The sequence below is a fragment of the Salminus brasiliensis genome, chromosome 2 (genome assembly GCF_030463535.1).
Source record: "Salminus brasiliensis chromosome 2, fSalBra1.hap2, whole genome shotgun sequence".
NCBI classification, from domain to species: domain Eukaryota; kingdom Metazoa; phylum Chordata; class Actinopteri; order Characiformes; family Bryconidae; genus Salminus; species Salminus brasiliensis.
In genome coordinates, this window is record NC_132879.1 from 11,291,275 (window position 1) to 11,307,118 (window position 15,844).

At 42.4% G+C, this 15,844-nt stretch overlaps 1 protein-coding gene across 2 annotated transcripts in view; it reads right to left on the reverse strand.

Moving 5' to 3' along the window:
• The window catches only part of LOC140544088 (protein MTSS 1-like), a 43,399-nt gene that overhangs the window by 26,136 nt on the left and 1,419 nt on the right, over positions 1–15,844 (reverse strand). For both annotated transcript variants that reach the window (XM_072667471.1, XM_072667465.1), the window contains exons 2-3: positions 11,637–11,698; positions 7,963–8,036 (exon numbers count right to left, since the gene is read on the reverse strand). In XM_072667471.1, coding sequence (XP_072523572.1) covers positions 7,963–8,036; positions 11,637–11,698 — 136 coding nt within the window. The remainder of the gene's footprint in view (positions 1–7,962; positions 8,037–11,636; positions 11,699–15,844) is intronic.

Below are 15,844 nucleotides of genomic sequence, written 5' to 3' on the forward strand. Positions count from 1 at the left end.
CCACGTGCAGTGAAAGCCACATACAGTGGTGTCATAGTGTACAGCAACACTATGCTACACAGTAACATCATATAAAGTCATACAGTCTTATGACATATACAGTAAAGCCCTACATACACAGTGCTGTCATATACAGTGACATCATATAATCACACACAGTGATAGTCTTGCACAGTATGTCACACGTAGTGATGTCATCTACAGTAAAGTCATATACAGTGACATAATATTAAGTCTGATAGTCATGTACAATATAAATATAGTGGTATCATTTAATGGCATATACAATAAGCTCAGTCACATAAGGTCCTACACAGTAAAATGCAATACAGTGATGTCACATTCAGTGATGTCATGTAACGTCATACGCAGTAATATCTTCTCCTCTCTGAACTGTGTTTATGGCAGATGTTCAGAGTGTTTAATTTTTTCCTCTGTCTGGATTCCCAGAGCGACACTCTGCTCTGCTCTTCTGACCCCAAATCTATAAATACTGCTGCAGTGTAGTCTACACACACTCGTCTGCCATGATGCACACACACATTCACACACACTCTCTCTCTCTTTATTAATAGCAGTGACACCAGGGCCTGTGTAAAGCACTGCAATGCAGCAGCACCTCCCCTCTCCATGTCACACACACACACATACACACACCCCAAACTGTCTGGAACCAGAAAAACTGCTGTGCATCTTTAGCCTCTTTAACTTACTTAAAATAGAAGCCAATGAAGCAGTTTCCCCTACTTGCCCACCACAGAGAAACAAATCAACATTACTGTCCATGCTAATCTACCCTAAGCAATGCTGCCCAGTGTAGCCAGACCACCACCCCTCAAACCAACCATTCAGCACACACCATTCTGCACTGCAGTGCTCATTGATCACTCAGTGTGTGTGTGTGTGTGAGTGTGTGTGTTTTATTCGTCAATCAGCCCCTGTCCCAAACTGCAGCCCTCAGCCGTCCTGCACCTGCCTTACAGCTAACACACACTCCACCCTCAAAGTGTGAATCTGTGTCTCCCTGATGCCATCTGAAGGAGATTTTACACACTCTTAAGTGTGTGTGATGTGCCGTGACGGTCACACACACATCCGTGCACATTCATCAGGCAGCACTAACATGGTTCCTGGGATAGGCTGACCTTTCAGGAGGACATCCGCTGGGGCAACACACAAACACACACACAGGCATACAGTCTCTGCTAGCTCAATAATGTAGGCTGTATGTGTGTGTGTGTGTGTGTGTGTGTGTACATGGTACATTCCTCCTGTAGAAGGGTTCAGAGAAATGGGGAGTGTCTCACATTCCCTCTATAAATAACATAAGTGATAAATCCAACTCCCATACATACACATGCACACACACAACCATTTACAGTATGTACACTTGTCTTACATTGCCATATTTTATAAACCTCCAATTAGGTTTACATTTAAGGGCGTTCTAGTTATATTACAACATTACGCAGTATTTTTACCTTAAAACAGCAGCTTCAGAATCATGGTGATGCTCCACTGATTGTAATAGAGATAATAGTGACGCTATCATTCCCTCTTTGGACTGAAAGGCTGATACTGCACTATGGATCTTTGTTGGAGCTTCACGAGACCTCTCGCCAGAACTGTGCATCACTGCGTAACCCAAGGTATATTTGTGTAAACTCCAGTAATATCACTTTACTGCCTCAGTCCACATGCTTCTTTACCTTCAGATGCTGCTTCTGCATCTCTCAGCTTGTCAACAAACGCATGTGTATAACTGTGCATTAGATGGCACTTAAAGCCTGATTTGTATTTACTGCAGTGGAGTAAAAATGAATTACTCCACTCCCCAACTGTAGGGGGAGCCCAAGAGCAAAAAATACCTGTTCTAGCATAATACTGCAGATATGTTAAGTACTTTCAAAGTGTATCACTTACTTCACTAGTACATACAGCCCAGGCATCGATATTACACTTCTGAATAAATCATGGTTATAATGTCACAAGCATGAACGCGTTTACATATGACTGCTAATTCAGCCTACAGTCGTTTAGACCCGCCCACTGGGGTGATATGTAGGGCCCTATCTTACACTGAACAGTCTATTTCACGCCTTCCGTCTGCGTCACTTAAACAGCAACGGTGCTTGTGAATATATCTAGGCCGATGGGCGTGGTGGTCTCGAAATGAGGTCTGTTCAGGTAAATTTCTGGAGTATTGCTATTTTGGCCAAGGAAAACACAGGTACACCACTGACCAGAAAAAAACAACCTAGTCAGACCTCAGCAGTCAGACGTGCATTGCTATCTTGGCATAACTTTTACACCAACAATAAACAGTATAGAAAATAAAATTACATTTTGTGCCACTGAAACAGCAATCTGCCAAAGTCTGACTGCACCTGGCTCTTAAAGGGAATGGCAAGTGACACACTGATTGGTTTATTGCATGTTATACCCAAAACACACCAATGATTAATTAGCAGACTTAGTACATGCCTTTTGCGGGCTTTAAGCCGTGCAAGGTGTACTTTTCCCATCGATAAAAAAGGGTCTGTGGTGTTTTAGGGCGCTGTGGAGTGCATATATTACTAATAAAACAAAAGCCCTTTAGGGGTACAACAACAGTCATACACAGTGACAGTCATATACAGTATATGGCCCACAGAGTGATGTCATATACAGTAAAGTCAGATACAATAACATCATCAAGTCATACACAGTCTGACATCAAATGCACTTGTGGAGCTGTCCGTGAAGAGGTGCTTAAAGCATGCTTTATATCTACAGCAGTGGATTAAAAGCGACTTTCACTCCCCAACTGCCCAGGAGCAATAAATACCAGGTCTCACATAATACTGCTATCATGTAGTTGCGTGCATTCAAAGCGTATCACTAACTTCATCAGTTAACGTAGTCCAAGCGTGGATGTTGCGCTTCTGAATTCATCATGGTTAGGATGTCACAAGCATGAGCGCATTTAGATGTGTGTTTTCGGGTGATGTGGAGTATGTTGTTTACAAAGAAAATATGGTCTGACCATTATCAAAATTACACACAGTGCAAGTTAGAAAAAGTAAGTGAATCTCTGAGTTAATGGGGTCTCTAAGAGCTAACTGGCAAAAGATGTTTCAGTTCAGGAGATGAGATTGGAAGTGTGGGATTCACAGGAGCTTTGCCCATTAAACAAGGGCATTTGAATCCTGGTTATTAACAAATCTGTTCTTCTCAAGAAAGACTTGTTAGTGTGAACCATGCCTTGATGCAAATAACTTCCAGAAGACCTGTTATAGACGTGTTATAGAGATGCACCAAGCTAGGAAAGGCTTCAAACACATGACTAAATACCCAGGTGTACATCAGTCCACGGTTAGACAAACTATCTACACATGGAGCAAATTCAGAACGGCTTTTATATTCTCCCAAGGAGTGAGAGTCCTGTTAAGATCACTCCAAGAGCACGACAGGCAGTCCTAAAAAAGGCAGGAAAGAGCCCAAAGGAAACATCTAAAGATGTACAGTAGACTCTACAAACCACTATTAGAAGAGCAATGAACAAGAATGGCGTTCATGGAAGAACACCACAAAGGAAGCCCGCTTCAAGTATGGCCAGGACCATGTGGATGGCTGACAATGCTTCTGATATAGTGTTCTACAGACAGATGAGATACAGGTCCATTAAAATAGTTGTACAAACCTTAGTAGGGGTAACTTCGAAATTAGAGGTCAAATACTAAATAAACTGAGAGTGTGTGTCTGTGCAGGCTGAGCTTAGACAGAAGAGACAGACAGTCAGACAGACATACGGACAATAGAGACAGTCTAAGCTTAGAGGTATCTTTAGTCTATTCAAACTAGTTGAGGTTATTTTTTAGTAAATAGCGAAGGACCTTTGTAAGTAGCTCTGGATAAGACCGTCTGCTAAATGCTATAAATGTAAATGTAGAAAGCCAAACAAACACACCGGCAGATGGGTGCAAACAATGCATACACACTAACAGTAACAAGAGGCGCACATGGACGGCTTCGCAGACAGACAGGCAGACAGGCAGACACACCCTAACAGATGCAGGTTGACAGTGAGAGACATTCAAAGTGTCATTTTACACACTATAAACAATCTAACCAACCAAGCATGCACACACACACTCGTCTGAAACTCTATTTAAAGTGACAGCTGAGTGGAAAAGCTAATGTACACTGATTTCCCTCTAATTGTCACTGAATAAAGAAACCGCAGAACACAGTCAACTAATCTGTCAGAGTGGCGTTACTCAATCAATGGATCCATTGCTTGTATTGTCCCTAACTTCAGCCATGTCACTCCACTGCTGCGTTCTCTCCACTGGCTTCCTGTAGCTGCTGGCCGCATCAGATTCAAAACCCTGACGCTGGCCTACAAAGCCAAGACTGGACCAACCCCTCCGTACTTGATGGCAATGGTCAAAAGCCGGTCTGCACCAAGAGTCCTTCGAGCTTCAAGTATGGCTCGGCTCGACCCGCCATCCCTCAAAATCCACGGAAGACAAGCGTCCAGGCTCTTTTCTGTCCTGGCACCAAAGTGGTGGAACGAGCTTCCCCTGGGTGTCCGAACGGCCGAGTCTTCAAACGCAGACTGAAGACCCACCTCTTCCGAGAGTACTTGGGCGAATAGAGTACTATGGTCGCCTTATTGTATTGTGTTTAGTAACGTCTAAGCTTAGAGGTATCTGAATTATTAGTCTATTCTAACTAGCTAAGGTTTCTTTCTTGGGTAAATAGCAAAGCACTTTGTAAGTCGCTCTGGATAAGAGCGTCTGCTAAATGCCGTAAATGTAAATGTATTTATTGTTTTTTTTAGTAGACCTATATTTCTTTTTTTATATGACCTATATTTCTAAAACAGTAAGTTCTAAATTACTGTTAAATGGAGATTTGGATGATGTCTCTATTTTTGTCCCCCATTTGTTTGTGGCTAATTTCCACCCACTTGCTAGGACAGTGTCTGTTAGAGAGGCACCCTGCCCTGCACATTTTAGTGCTTTCCCTGCTCCCAACACACCTGGTTCAGCTCATTAACAAGTCTTTTCCACGTTGAAATGGGTCTGTGCCACTAAAATGCAGGGTAGGGTGCCTCAAGCACCAGGTTTGAGAAACACTGAGCTAAGACACCAGCTATCATCATTACATCATCAGCTACAACATCATTGGACAGCTGAATGGGCTTAGAGGAGAGCACTAACCGCCAGTTCTGTCACATCAGCTAACAGACACCCATACTGGCTAGCATCACACTAAGTGATAAGGGAGAGGGAGGGAGAGAGTAATTATGCTCTCTTGAACTGCCAGCTGTGGCATTGACGCTTAGACAGCTGCACCACTTGAGAGCCTCATCATCGCCTCGACTGTACTGAAGTTTATGCTGGGCCCTATTAGCCCTGTCCTGTTGGTCCAATCATCAGGAGATCACCTCCGGTGATGCCACAGCCATCACGCGCATCAGTCACACAGTGTGGCAGATGCTACAGAACTAGACGGATACAACACAAGGTCCCTGTGCAGGTGCATTTCTACAGTTGTAAAGATGAATCCAAGGAGCTAAAATGTTAGTAAGCTTTTAGCTAACATTTCATAAATTGTAATTCAACACCAAGTATGATGAATTCTGCTTCAGAATGTCTTGCATGTTTACTGATTGCATTCCTTCCTACTTTTGCCTTTACCAATTCTGGACCTGCTTTGTTTTTAGCCATTTTGTACAGATTATTGGACAGTACAGACAAAAGCACAAAAAACCCACAAATCACCCAAATATCACAAAATTATTTTCATACTATTATGATGAGGTAGAAACATCAGAATACTGCTAAAGCCAAAATGTGGAAGAAGAGTGATAGAAAAGTGTCTACTTAGGGTCCAAGGTTTACTACAAACTAAGGTGTATTACTCAGTAACTACAGGGATTTCTGTATAAATGATAATACACCTTAGTTTGTAGTAAGCCTTGGAGTGTTAAGGGTTTAAGGCAATTCACACCAGAAGTGGCACGGCATGCGTTGGAACATTCTGCAACGCTTGTCATTTCTGTTTGCCCTGTACTTCCCCGTTATAGGTCAGTTAATACCATCTACCAGAGTCTTTAATATAAAGTCATTTATATTTTACTTAAAAAAATATGTAAACTACACTGCTGAGTAAATGATCCTTGAGGAACTTTTGGACGTTCTTTAATTTGGAACCGCAGAGGAACCTCTTGAGGTGAAAAGTTTTTTAGAAGAAGATTCCTTAAAGCACCTTAAGAGGTTCAAGCTATAGAACCTCCAAATGTTCCTCAAGGATCTTACATTTAAGCACTGATTTTTTAATTAACTGTCAGTTCTGACTATACACACATTTAATGAGAGCCATTGCTATTTATCTGTTATTCAACAGGAGGAGGAGGAACAGTATTGGATTCTTTTTTTTTTCTGCACAGAAATGGCTAGAATACCATGCGCGGCAAGCATCAAAAAGAGACCCACAGCGTTACAGCCGAGATGCCGCGGTCTGACAGGTGTTGACAGGCGTTTATTCATATAGTAGTGTATTGTGTGCGTCACAGTGCAGCGTGGTTACCGCGTCTAGAGTGCGTCTAGCACTTTAGACTATTGTCAGTCTCATCATGGTAAATCCTGTTTTAAAGGAATATCTGATTGATATCTGATAAATCATGTTCTATTGTTTTTTGGCCAAAATATTAGGTAATATAAGGTAAAGAGATTCAGATAAAAAGAGTTCATTTTGAAGCTTAGAAGATTTTAGAAGCTTAGGATTTCAGTATCAGGTTCAGAAAAGGAAAGGAAAACAAAACAGGTGGTGGTGTGTCATCTCTACTGGTGAATCTTTTGCATGCTCTGATGACACGTGAAGACCCTCTGTGATTGGTCAGGACATTGACAGGAACCCTCCAGTGGTTGGCCGAAGGGCTTATTTTCATATTGCACACTTCTGTGATATCAGTAGGGCTATGCAAGTTGGCCGATGTCGCAATATTGATGAAGGAAGTCTAAATTATGCAGCGCTAATGAAAATCTAACTGAAATACCGGAACCCTTCAGATCAGTGAGTTTCGAAACAGTGGGTTCCAGTGACTGCGTTCTCTGCTGTCTACAGCGCTCTAACACTCCACTGAGGCCTCAGTCTGGATGACTACGAACTGGGTTTAACACACCGGGGGTCCGAGCCACCATGGCCGTCAGCAGCTCCTTCCCTCTGCCAAAGGCTCTGAGCCGGCATGGCCACTCGCCTGGACAGATGGAGGCTCTGTTCCTCATTAAAGATTCCTTCCTGTTAAATGATGCTGTTTGATTTACACTAACGAGCCCAGGCTTCAGTCACCTCAGCACTAATTAACAATGCACATGCAGAGAGAGAGAGAGAGAGAGAGAGAGAGAGAGAGAGAGAGAGAGAGAGAGAGAGAGAGAGAGAGAGAGAGAGAGAGAGAGAGAGAAGGAGAGACCTCTCAAACCTAGTAACTCAAGCTACAAACACTACAAAAGTAGGATTATTTGTCACAACAATAAAGCCACCCTGAACTGAGGGAGGGAGGGAGGGAGAGAGAGAAAAAGGGAGAGTTTTTAACTAAGAGAGAGAAAGAGAGAGAATAGAGAGATGGAGATTTACAGAGAGGGTGAGAGTGAATAAAGAGCGCACGAGAAAGAAGGGAGGTAGCGAGAGAGAGACAGAGATGAGAGACAGAGAGAATAAGGAGACAATGGAGAGAAGGAAAAAAAAAAACAAAAAAAAAACAAAAAACAAAATATATATATATATATGTATATATATATATATATATATACATATATATAGAGAGAGAGAGAGAGAGGGAAAGGGAGTTAGAGAGAGGGAGAAAGATAGATAGATAGAGAGAGAGAGAGAGAGAGAGAGAGCTAGAGAGGATGAAGATCATGTTCTTTAGCATGAGTGTGTGTATGTGTGTGTGTGTGTGTGTCTCTTTACCTCTGCTGCCTGTGGCCAAGTCTGCAACTTTCTGAAAGGCATCGAGGAACGCAGCCAGCGCCATAACCGTGGTCCTGAAACACACACACACACACACACACACACACACACACACACACACACACAGAGATAACTCGAATCTCACCACACTGCGCTTTAAATACACACACCTGCACGTAGACTCAAACTGCACTGAAGAATCGATCATGAAGGACTGGATTCAGCTGAATCTGGATTAATTGCCTGTGATGTTTACTCACTAAAATGCCTCGACTCTCTGGTAGCTCACTGTAAACCATCATGATGTTACTGTTGTGTGGACCATGTGTGTTTGACTTTTTCACAATATAACTTCTTCATCTGGAAGTCGTTCTCCACATTGTGTCAGAATGTCCTCATGAATGAACTCTTAACTTCTCCTACACACACACACACACACACACACACACACACACACACACACACACACACACACACACACACACACACACTGCTGCTCCTCTCTCAGCTCGCTTAATTTACAGTGTTTACTGCCCCCGACACACCTGATACAGCTAATCAGCTCATTAACATGCAGGAAACCACTAACTGTGCAAGGCTGGAAGTTCTCCAGACTGGAAACCACTGGACTAGACTTAATATCACTAGCCTTCTCTTAATGTTTAGTGCATAACGTTTTACGTGTTTTATCATGTGTCCTTTATTAAACCTTTATTCATCTTCTTCTCTTGGAACCGAAGTTCTGCAGCCAAGAAAAAGCTTAAATATTAATAAAGATTTTACTTAAAATGAACATAATTTTAGAGCAGTATTTCTGTTAAGCTCCTGCTAGAATAGTTATAAGCGATGGAAGATAATATATAAAGCTAAACAACAAACAAACTCCGACCAAATGAGCTAAAATAACCCAAAGAATTCATATACATAGATCAGCCATAACATTAGTACCAATAGTAAGACTGGGTCAGAACATCTCCAAAACATCAGGCAGGTCTTGTAGGGTGTTCCCAGTATGCAGAGGTCAGTCTCTACCAAACGTGTTCCAAGAAAGGACAACTTGAGAACCGGTGAAGGAGTCAGTTAAAGGGTCTGCTGGTACTGTCTGGGTAGCAGATACTCCAGCTCATTTGGGGCACGTTTATTTGTTCTCCTGCCCAAAAATGTAAGAACGTGCTAGCTAGTATTTTAACTTGTGATTCATCAGAATTAATCACAGAATATTATTGTGATTAACACCATTCACCTTTTCAAACAGATACAACAGGACGCCCTCAGAGGTCTTGTGGAGTCCATGAAGAATGGTCAGATTTGTTGTGGCAGCAGAAGGGGGACCTACTCAACATTAGGCAGGTTAATACTAATGTTATGGCAGATCAGGGTTTAGTATATGCGTAGCTCCTATGAGCCAGCGATCCTGCATCAGTTTAACCCGAAGCACATTCTGTTATACAGCAACCGAACTCTGGGTCGTGGAAAAGACCCAAACTGGAGCAGCTCTTTTTTTAGTGTAGCGTCCTTACTAATGGTACTGAAGGCGTACCCTTCAAGGTGCCACCTCAGCAACAGATTGGTACCTATTTTTGAGAATGTATAATGGGAGATAGAGCGAGAGAGTATAATTTATCAGGTCACATGCAATTGTGTAATGTAATTAATCCCATTCTTTTTAATGACATTTGAATAATAATTTTGAATGATCAATATTCAATAATAACCCTCCAGTAAGTCTCAGAAATCTTAATCATCTAAAAATTACAAGTGACTCCAGCTCCAAATCCAATCATTTAACTGAGGGTGTTCTTTAGCATACATCTCACCCCTCCCCCTCACCTCGCTCTGATAAGCTCCAGCCAGATGTCTAGTTTTGACAGTGGCTTCCAGGTGAGAAGGTAAATGAGAGACTCTCGGATGAAGCTGAGCACACTCTAAAAAATAAAAGCGATGCCATAGAAAAACCCCTTCTGGTTCAATGAAGAACTATTATGTAATAGACATGTGACCATTACACTGAGAAAAAACCTGGGTCTTCTACAGGTCCTTCACACTCACACATCTCTATGACAAACAGTGGTTCTTCTATGGCATCCCTCAAAGAACCCTATGCAGGGCAGGGCATCAGTGAGAGCTTTCATTTCAATACAAGGTTCAGAGGATCCATTTTTCAGATGCACCCTTAGCAAACAGAGAAGCCACTATTATCCAGTCTTGTAAATGTTACGGACTGTTTTAACACCAATCAACACCTTTACCCACTCCAGATCTCACCTAACATGTGTGATGTGTGTGAGCTGCCCCCAAGAGCAGCCGTCACGGTCACGGCCTCTTTAGTCAGTGTGCTGACTGTACACACAGAGGACTTGCTGAGAGGAATTTACACTAACAAATGCATGCGTGTATATATATATATACACACTTCCACACATTACACACTCCATTACAGAACATCAGAGATACAGCAGGGTTCTTCTGATCCAGGCCTGGAGGGCTGGTGTCCAGCATGGTTCACCCACTACACCTGATGACTAAGAGACAGGCTGCGTCCTAATTGCATACTACACACTAATGGTTCCATAAAGAACCATGATGGTAACAGAAGTGTGTGATAGCGTGAAGAACCTTTCGGTTGCATTAACTTGCCCCTATGAAAACAAATTTGCATGTCATAAACATGTAAAAAGTCTAAGCAAAATATAAATCAATTAAACAAATTCGTTTTGAAAGAAAAACAAGCGAGTGGAAGCATGAGTGGAAGTACAAGGTAGGTGTTTCTAATAAAGTGGCCAGAGAGTGGAAGCACAAGGTAGGTGTTTCTAATAAAGTGGCCAGAGAGTGGAAGCACAAGGTAGGTGTTTCTAATAAAGTGGCCAGTGAGTGAAAGAGCAAGGTAGGAGTTTCTAATAAAATGGCCAGAGAGTGGAGGAGTAAGTGGAAGTACAAGGTGGGTGTTTCTAATAAAGTGGCCAGTGAGTGAAAGAGCAAGGTAGGGGTTGCTATTAAAGTGGCCAGTGAGAGGAAGCACAAGGTAGGTGTTTCTAATAAAGTGGCCAGAGAGTGGAAGCGCAAGGCAGGTGTTTCTAATAAAGTGGCCAGAGAGTGGAAGCGCAAAGCAGGTGTTTCTAATAAAGTGGCAAGAGAGTGAAAGTACAAGGTGTGTGTTTCTATTTAAGTGGCCAGTGAGTGGAAGTGTATGGTAAGTGTTTCTAATAATGTGGCCAGTGAGTGAAAGTACAAGGTAGGTGTTTCTAATAAAGTGGCCAGAGAGTGGAAGCACAAAGTAAATCATGAGCTATAAGAGCTGCAAAACTGATTATACTAAATATTGATTACCTTGATACTAATTAAGTCACTTGCAGATGGTTGAATATGCACTGGGTCAGTCTGACCTGGGAATCATTGCCAACATGACAGGGGGATAAAAGGTCTAAAGACCCTTGAAATGAAACTTCACCAACAGAACCGTCCCAACTCCTTTATTTGTAACAGTGTATTCATATTTATTGATTTTACAAGAGCTGTACTGTTAAAAAGAGAATGCATTAAAACCAATAGGATGGGTTCGTTCAGCTCTTTCTGGGCTCATTCCAATAACCATTAGATGTTCAGATGATGAAGAGTACTGTTTTGGCACAGATGAAGAAGTTAGACCAGCCATAGTGTGTGGTCTGAAGCCTCACCTGAGTTGGGCCTGCAGTTTTCCAGCTTTACTGATGAAATCCTCCCACACCGGATAACTGCCCTGCAACATGAAGGAGAGAAGCTGTTCTTTATGGGCTCATCTACTCAGAGCGACACAATGCAGGCTTTAAAAACGCCACACACATACAAAGCAATCAATAGCAACCTCACCGCTTGTCCTTTACCTCGCTCTTAATCTCTCTCATTATCTCCTCCGGCTTCACTGTTTACCTCTGCGTACCTTTTATCCTTCCTCTCTCTCTCTCCCTCTCTCTCTCCATCTCTCTCTCTCTCCCTCTCTCTCCCTCTCCCTCTCTCTCTGGGACTGTTGAATCCATGTGTTCTCACAGGGCAGCACTGCTTTGAAATGCCTAATGCTGTCCTTGCCAATAACAATATTAAACATCTTCCATGTGATTAACTTACATCTCTCTCTAGTCGACGCCCAGCTGCTGGGGTAATGCAGATTAGTACGGGTGGTCGGACTGAGCGATTTGGGGAAAATATTTAGCTGCAATTTTTCAGATTCTTATTATTGTTATTTAAATTGCAATTGCTTTCTTACATTGTCCAGGTCCAGGCCTGTTTTTGGCCAAGCATAGGGTAGACGAAGGGTGATAAACTGTGCAGCAACAGATGGGCTACAGTCTGTAAATGTGCACCTATAAACTGACCTCTCAAGTTCCAGTGACTAGCTAAGCAGGTAAAAGATGACTGATGATGACGTTATTAAATATTGTAAGGAAGACTACTTTCACTTTTCCATCTTTTGCAGTTTCAAAATAAGAAACAAAGAACAGTGACCAATGCAGAAATCTCACCCTGCATGGTCAGATTTTAGTCCCACCCCCTTTTGGTAAGTATCCCAGCTTGTATCAGTGCTTTCAGAGAAGATTGGAGGAGTCAGAGTACTCATAAAACTTTGACATTTGCACCCCTTAGATTTTTTAATGATGACTGAACAAGCTATTCTGCTCACTTCACCATTCACAGTAACATTCACAGAGATTTTAGGAAGACCCAAACTTGCATGCTAAAGTAGGTGTTTCTAATAAAGTGGCCAGTGAGTGGCAGCATAAAGTAGGGGTTTCTAATGAAGTGGCCATTTAGTGAAAATACAAAGTAAATGTTTCTAATAAAGTCACTAGTGACTAAAAGCACAAAGTAGGTGTTTCTAATAATGTGACCAGAGAGTGGAGGAACAAGGGATTTGTTACTAATAAAGTGGCCAGTGAGTGGCAGCATAAAGTAGGGGTTTCTAATGAAGTGGCCATTTAGTGAAAATACAAAGTAAATGTTTCTAATAAAGTCACTAGTGACTAAAAGCACAAAGTAGGTGTTTCTAATAATGTGACCAGAGAGTGGAGGAACAAGGGATTTGTTACTAATAAAGTGGCCAGTGAGTGAAAGCACAAAGTAGGTGTTGCTAATAAAGTGGCCAGTGAGTGAAAGCACAAAGTAGGTGTTTCTAATAAAGTGGCCAGTGAGTGAAAGCACAAAGTAGGTGTTGCTAATAAAGTGGCCAGTGAGTGAAAGCACAAAGTAGGTGTTGCTAATAAAGTGGCCAGTGAGTGAAAGCACAAAGTAGGTGTTTCTAATAAAGTGGCCAGTGAGTGAAAGCACAAAGTAGGTGTTTCTAATAAAGTGGCCAGTGAGTGGAAGCACAAAGTAGGTGTTTCTTATAAAGTGACCAGTTAGTGAAAATACAAAGTAGGTGTTTCTAATAAAGTGGCCACTGAGTGGAAGCACAAGGTCTGTGTTTCTAATAAAGTGGATGGTGAGTGCTACATTCCAAATGACCCTGTAAATGAATCACCCACGCATTTCCTTTATATCCATCACTGTAAACACAGCACTGCAGCATGGCAGCAGAAATATTAGGTGCTGACAACATGAGAACGGTCCTAGAACAGTAAATAACAGCATGCATCATAAAGAAGACCTAAATCAAATAAATTACAGTCTGTAAACAACAACAACAACAACCAGTGAACAGAAACTGCACAGACTACACAGTAACACAGCTGACTGGATAGCCCTCGTTTACACTGGCAATCTCAGTGAATCACTCAGACACACACACATCCTACACTGATGTGTATCAGCTGTGCTGGATGTCTGTCTTTTTTCACAGTGAAGAACCGCAAACAGTGACATGACCTGCCCGCTAGATGATGCAAGACCCCTTAAGCGCTGATCCAGTGATGGAGTGGGCTGAGGAGTGAGGAAGCTGGGGTGATGTCATGGCAACACAATCACCAGATTTAAACCCTATTGAGAGCTCATGGGACTGTGTTGGGAGACATGTGGAGAAGAAAAACACGACCACTATAGAAGGTGTATGGACAGCAGTGAGGAACGTGTGAGAATCAGCTCATTTGAATCCGTTTGAGAAAATGTGGCATGTGTACACAGTCACCAAGAGTTATCAAGGCCAGAGGAGGACCTACAGAATACTGAGAGACTATTGCGCCTGTGTGTGTCCGTATTCAACATCTGATGCTTTTGTGGAGTCGCTCAACTGGGAACTTGGTGTCCATCCTCTCTACACTGGGAGAGAATGAACATTTTTAATGTTTTGAATGATCATGTGACCAGGTGTGACGGGTACATGGAACAACCAACCACCTGAACCATGGATGAGTCACCTGAACTGTCAAAGAGGAGGTGCAGCTTCACTGAGTCTCCAGAACATTTAATGAGCCCTTATCCTACAGTTTCCTTCCCCTGTAATATTTTTCTTGAAGTTTATATACACAAGTCAGCCATAACATTAAAACCACCTGTCAAATATTGAATAGGTCCCCTTCAGACTGCTGGAATACCCCTGACCTATCAAGACATGGATTCTACAGGACCTTTGAAAGGCCTCTATGAAGTGCATCAATGTGCCAGTGGTGACCCTGTCGCCGGATTACAGGTTGTGCTTCGTTTGAGGTCTTCTGGAGATGTTCTGACCCAGTCGACTAGCTATCTATCTATCTATGAGTGCTATCCTGCACTCATCACCTTCAAGAACTGTCTGTTCACTTGCTGCCTAATATATAGACCCCGTCCCTTGACAGGTGCCACTGGAACCAGAAAATCAGTGTTAATTGCTTCATCTATCCGTGGTTTTAATATTATGGATGATTTCCATGATAAGGGCCCTTTAAATCAGCTTCCTGCTGTGACAGAGCATGGGTGTGTGTGTGTGTGTGTGTGTATGCGGGCACAAGTGTGTGTGTATGAGTGATGTCTCCACGCCTCATCTCTGGCTCTTTTGTAGTTTGAGAACTGGAGACAACATCTGTTGCCTTGACAACGTGAGCGGCTGCAGAACCAGAGCCATGACGCTGCAGTCTGCACTCGCAGTGAGCAACACACACATTACACACACACACAGTTACTGATGTTCATTGCACTGCATTCACCCATTCACGTCATCACATGCAACAGTTCACAGAAATCAGCACTAATTCAGTAATATCATATCAGATTAATAAAACACACACCCACACACACACCAGTGCCCTGGGCCGTCTGCTTCAAAGCCTCTGTCAGTCTCAACAAAACGAGGCATGTTTCCATGCCCTCTCTTCCCTCGTCTCCTCCATGCTGCAGTGATTATAATGGAACACTCTCATTAAGAGACGTCCTTTTTCAATACAGCAAAGAGCCCAAAACAGGTTCAGTCACGTCAAATACACATTTAATCACAATGACAGGGTGTTTAACTCGGCGCAGATCACAGAATGAAGACAGTACTGCTGCTTAACCCTATTAGTGCTCAAACTCAGTCTGTTTCACTGCTGAAGCAGCAGCAGCAGAAGATGAGCCCTCTTCCTCCAGCATAGCAACGCTGTTATCTATCAAATACTGTGGCCTTGAAGCAAAGACCCAGATTGTGATGCCCCAAATCCACCACAGCTCGCACAGTCGAGTCCACTGGCCTATTTTTTTCCCTGGCTGGTCCTATCTTTATAGCAGCAATTCCAAATTTAAACAATCTCTGAATCACAACAATTAATACTGTAAATCCCAGCAAGTGCAGACTTTAACTCTCCAAAAAGCAGGATTTCTTGGATTCCTTGATTTGAAGTGGCCAAACACAGATTTTAAGCCTCCAAATCTTGATTCTTGAAAATAATTGTAATTCAGCTGAATCCCAGTAATCCAACCCTGTAGATATCCTAATCCCATATTCTCAATCTCATATTTCAATGAC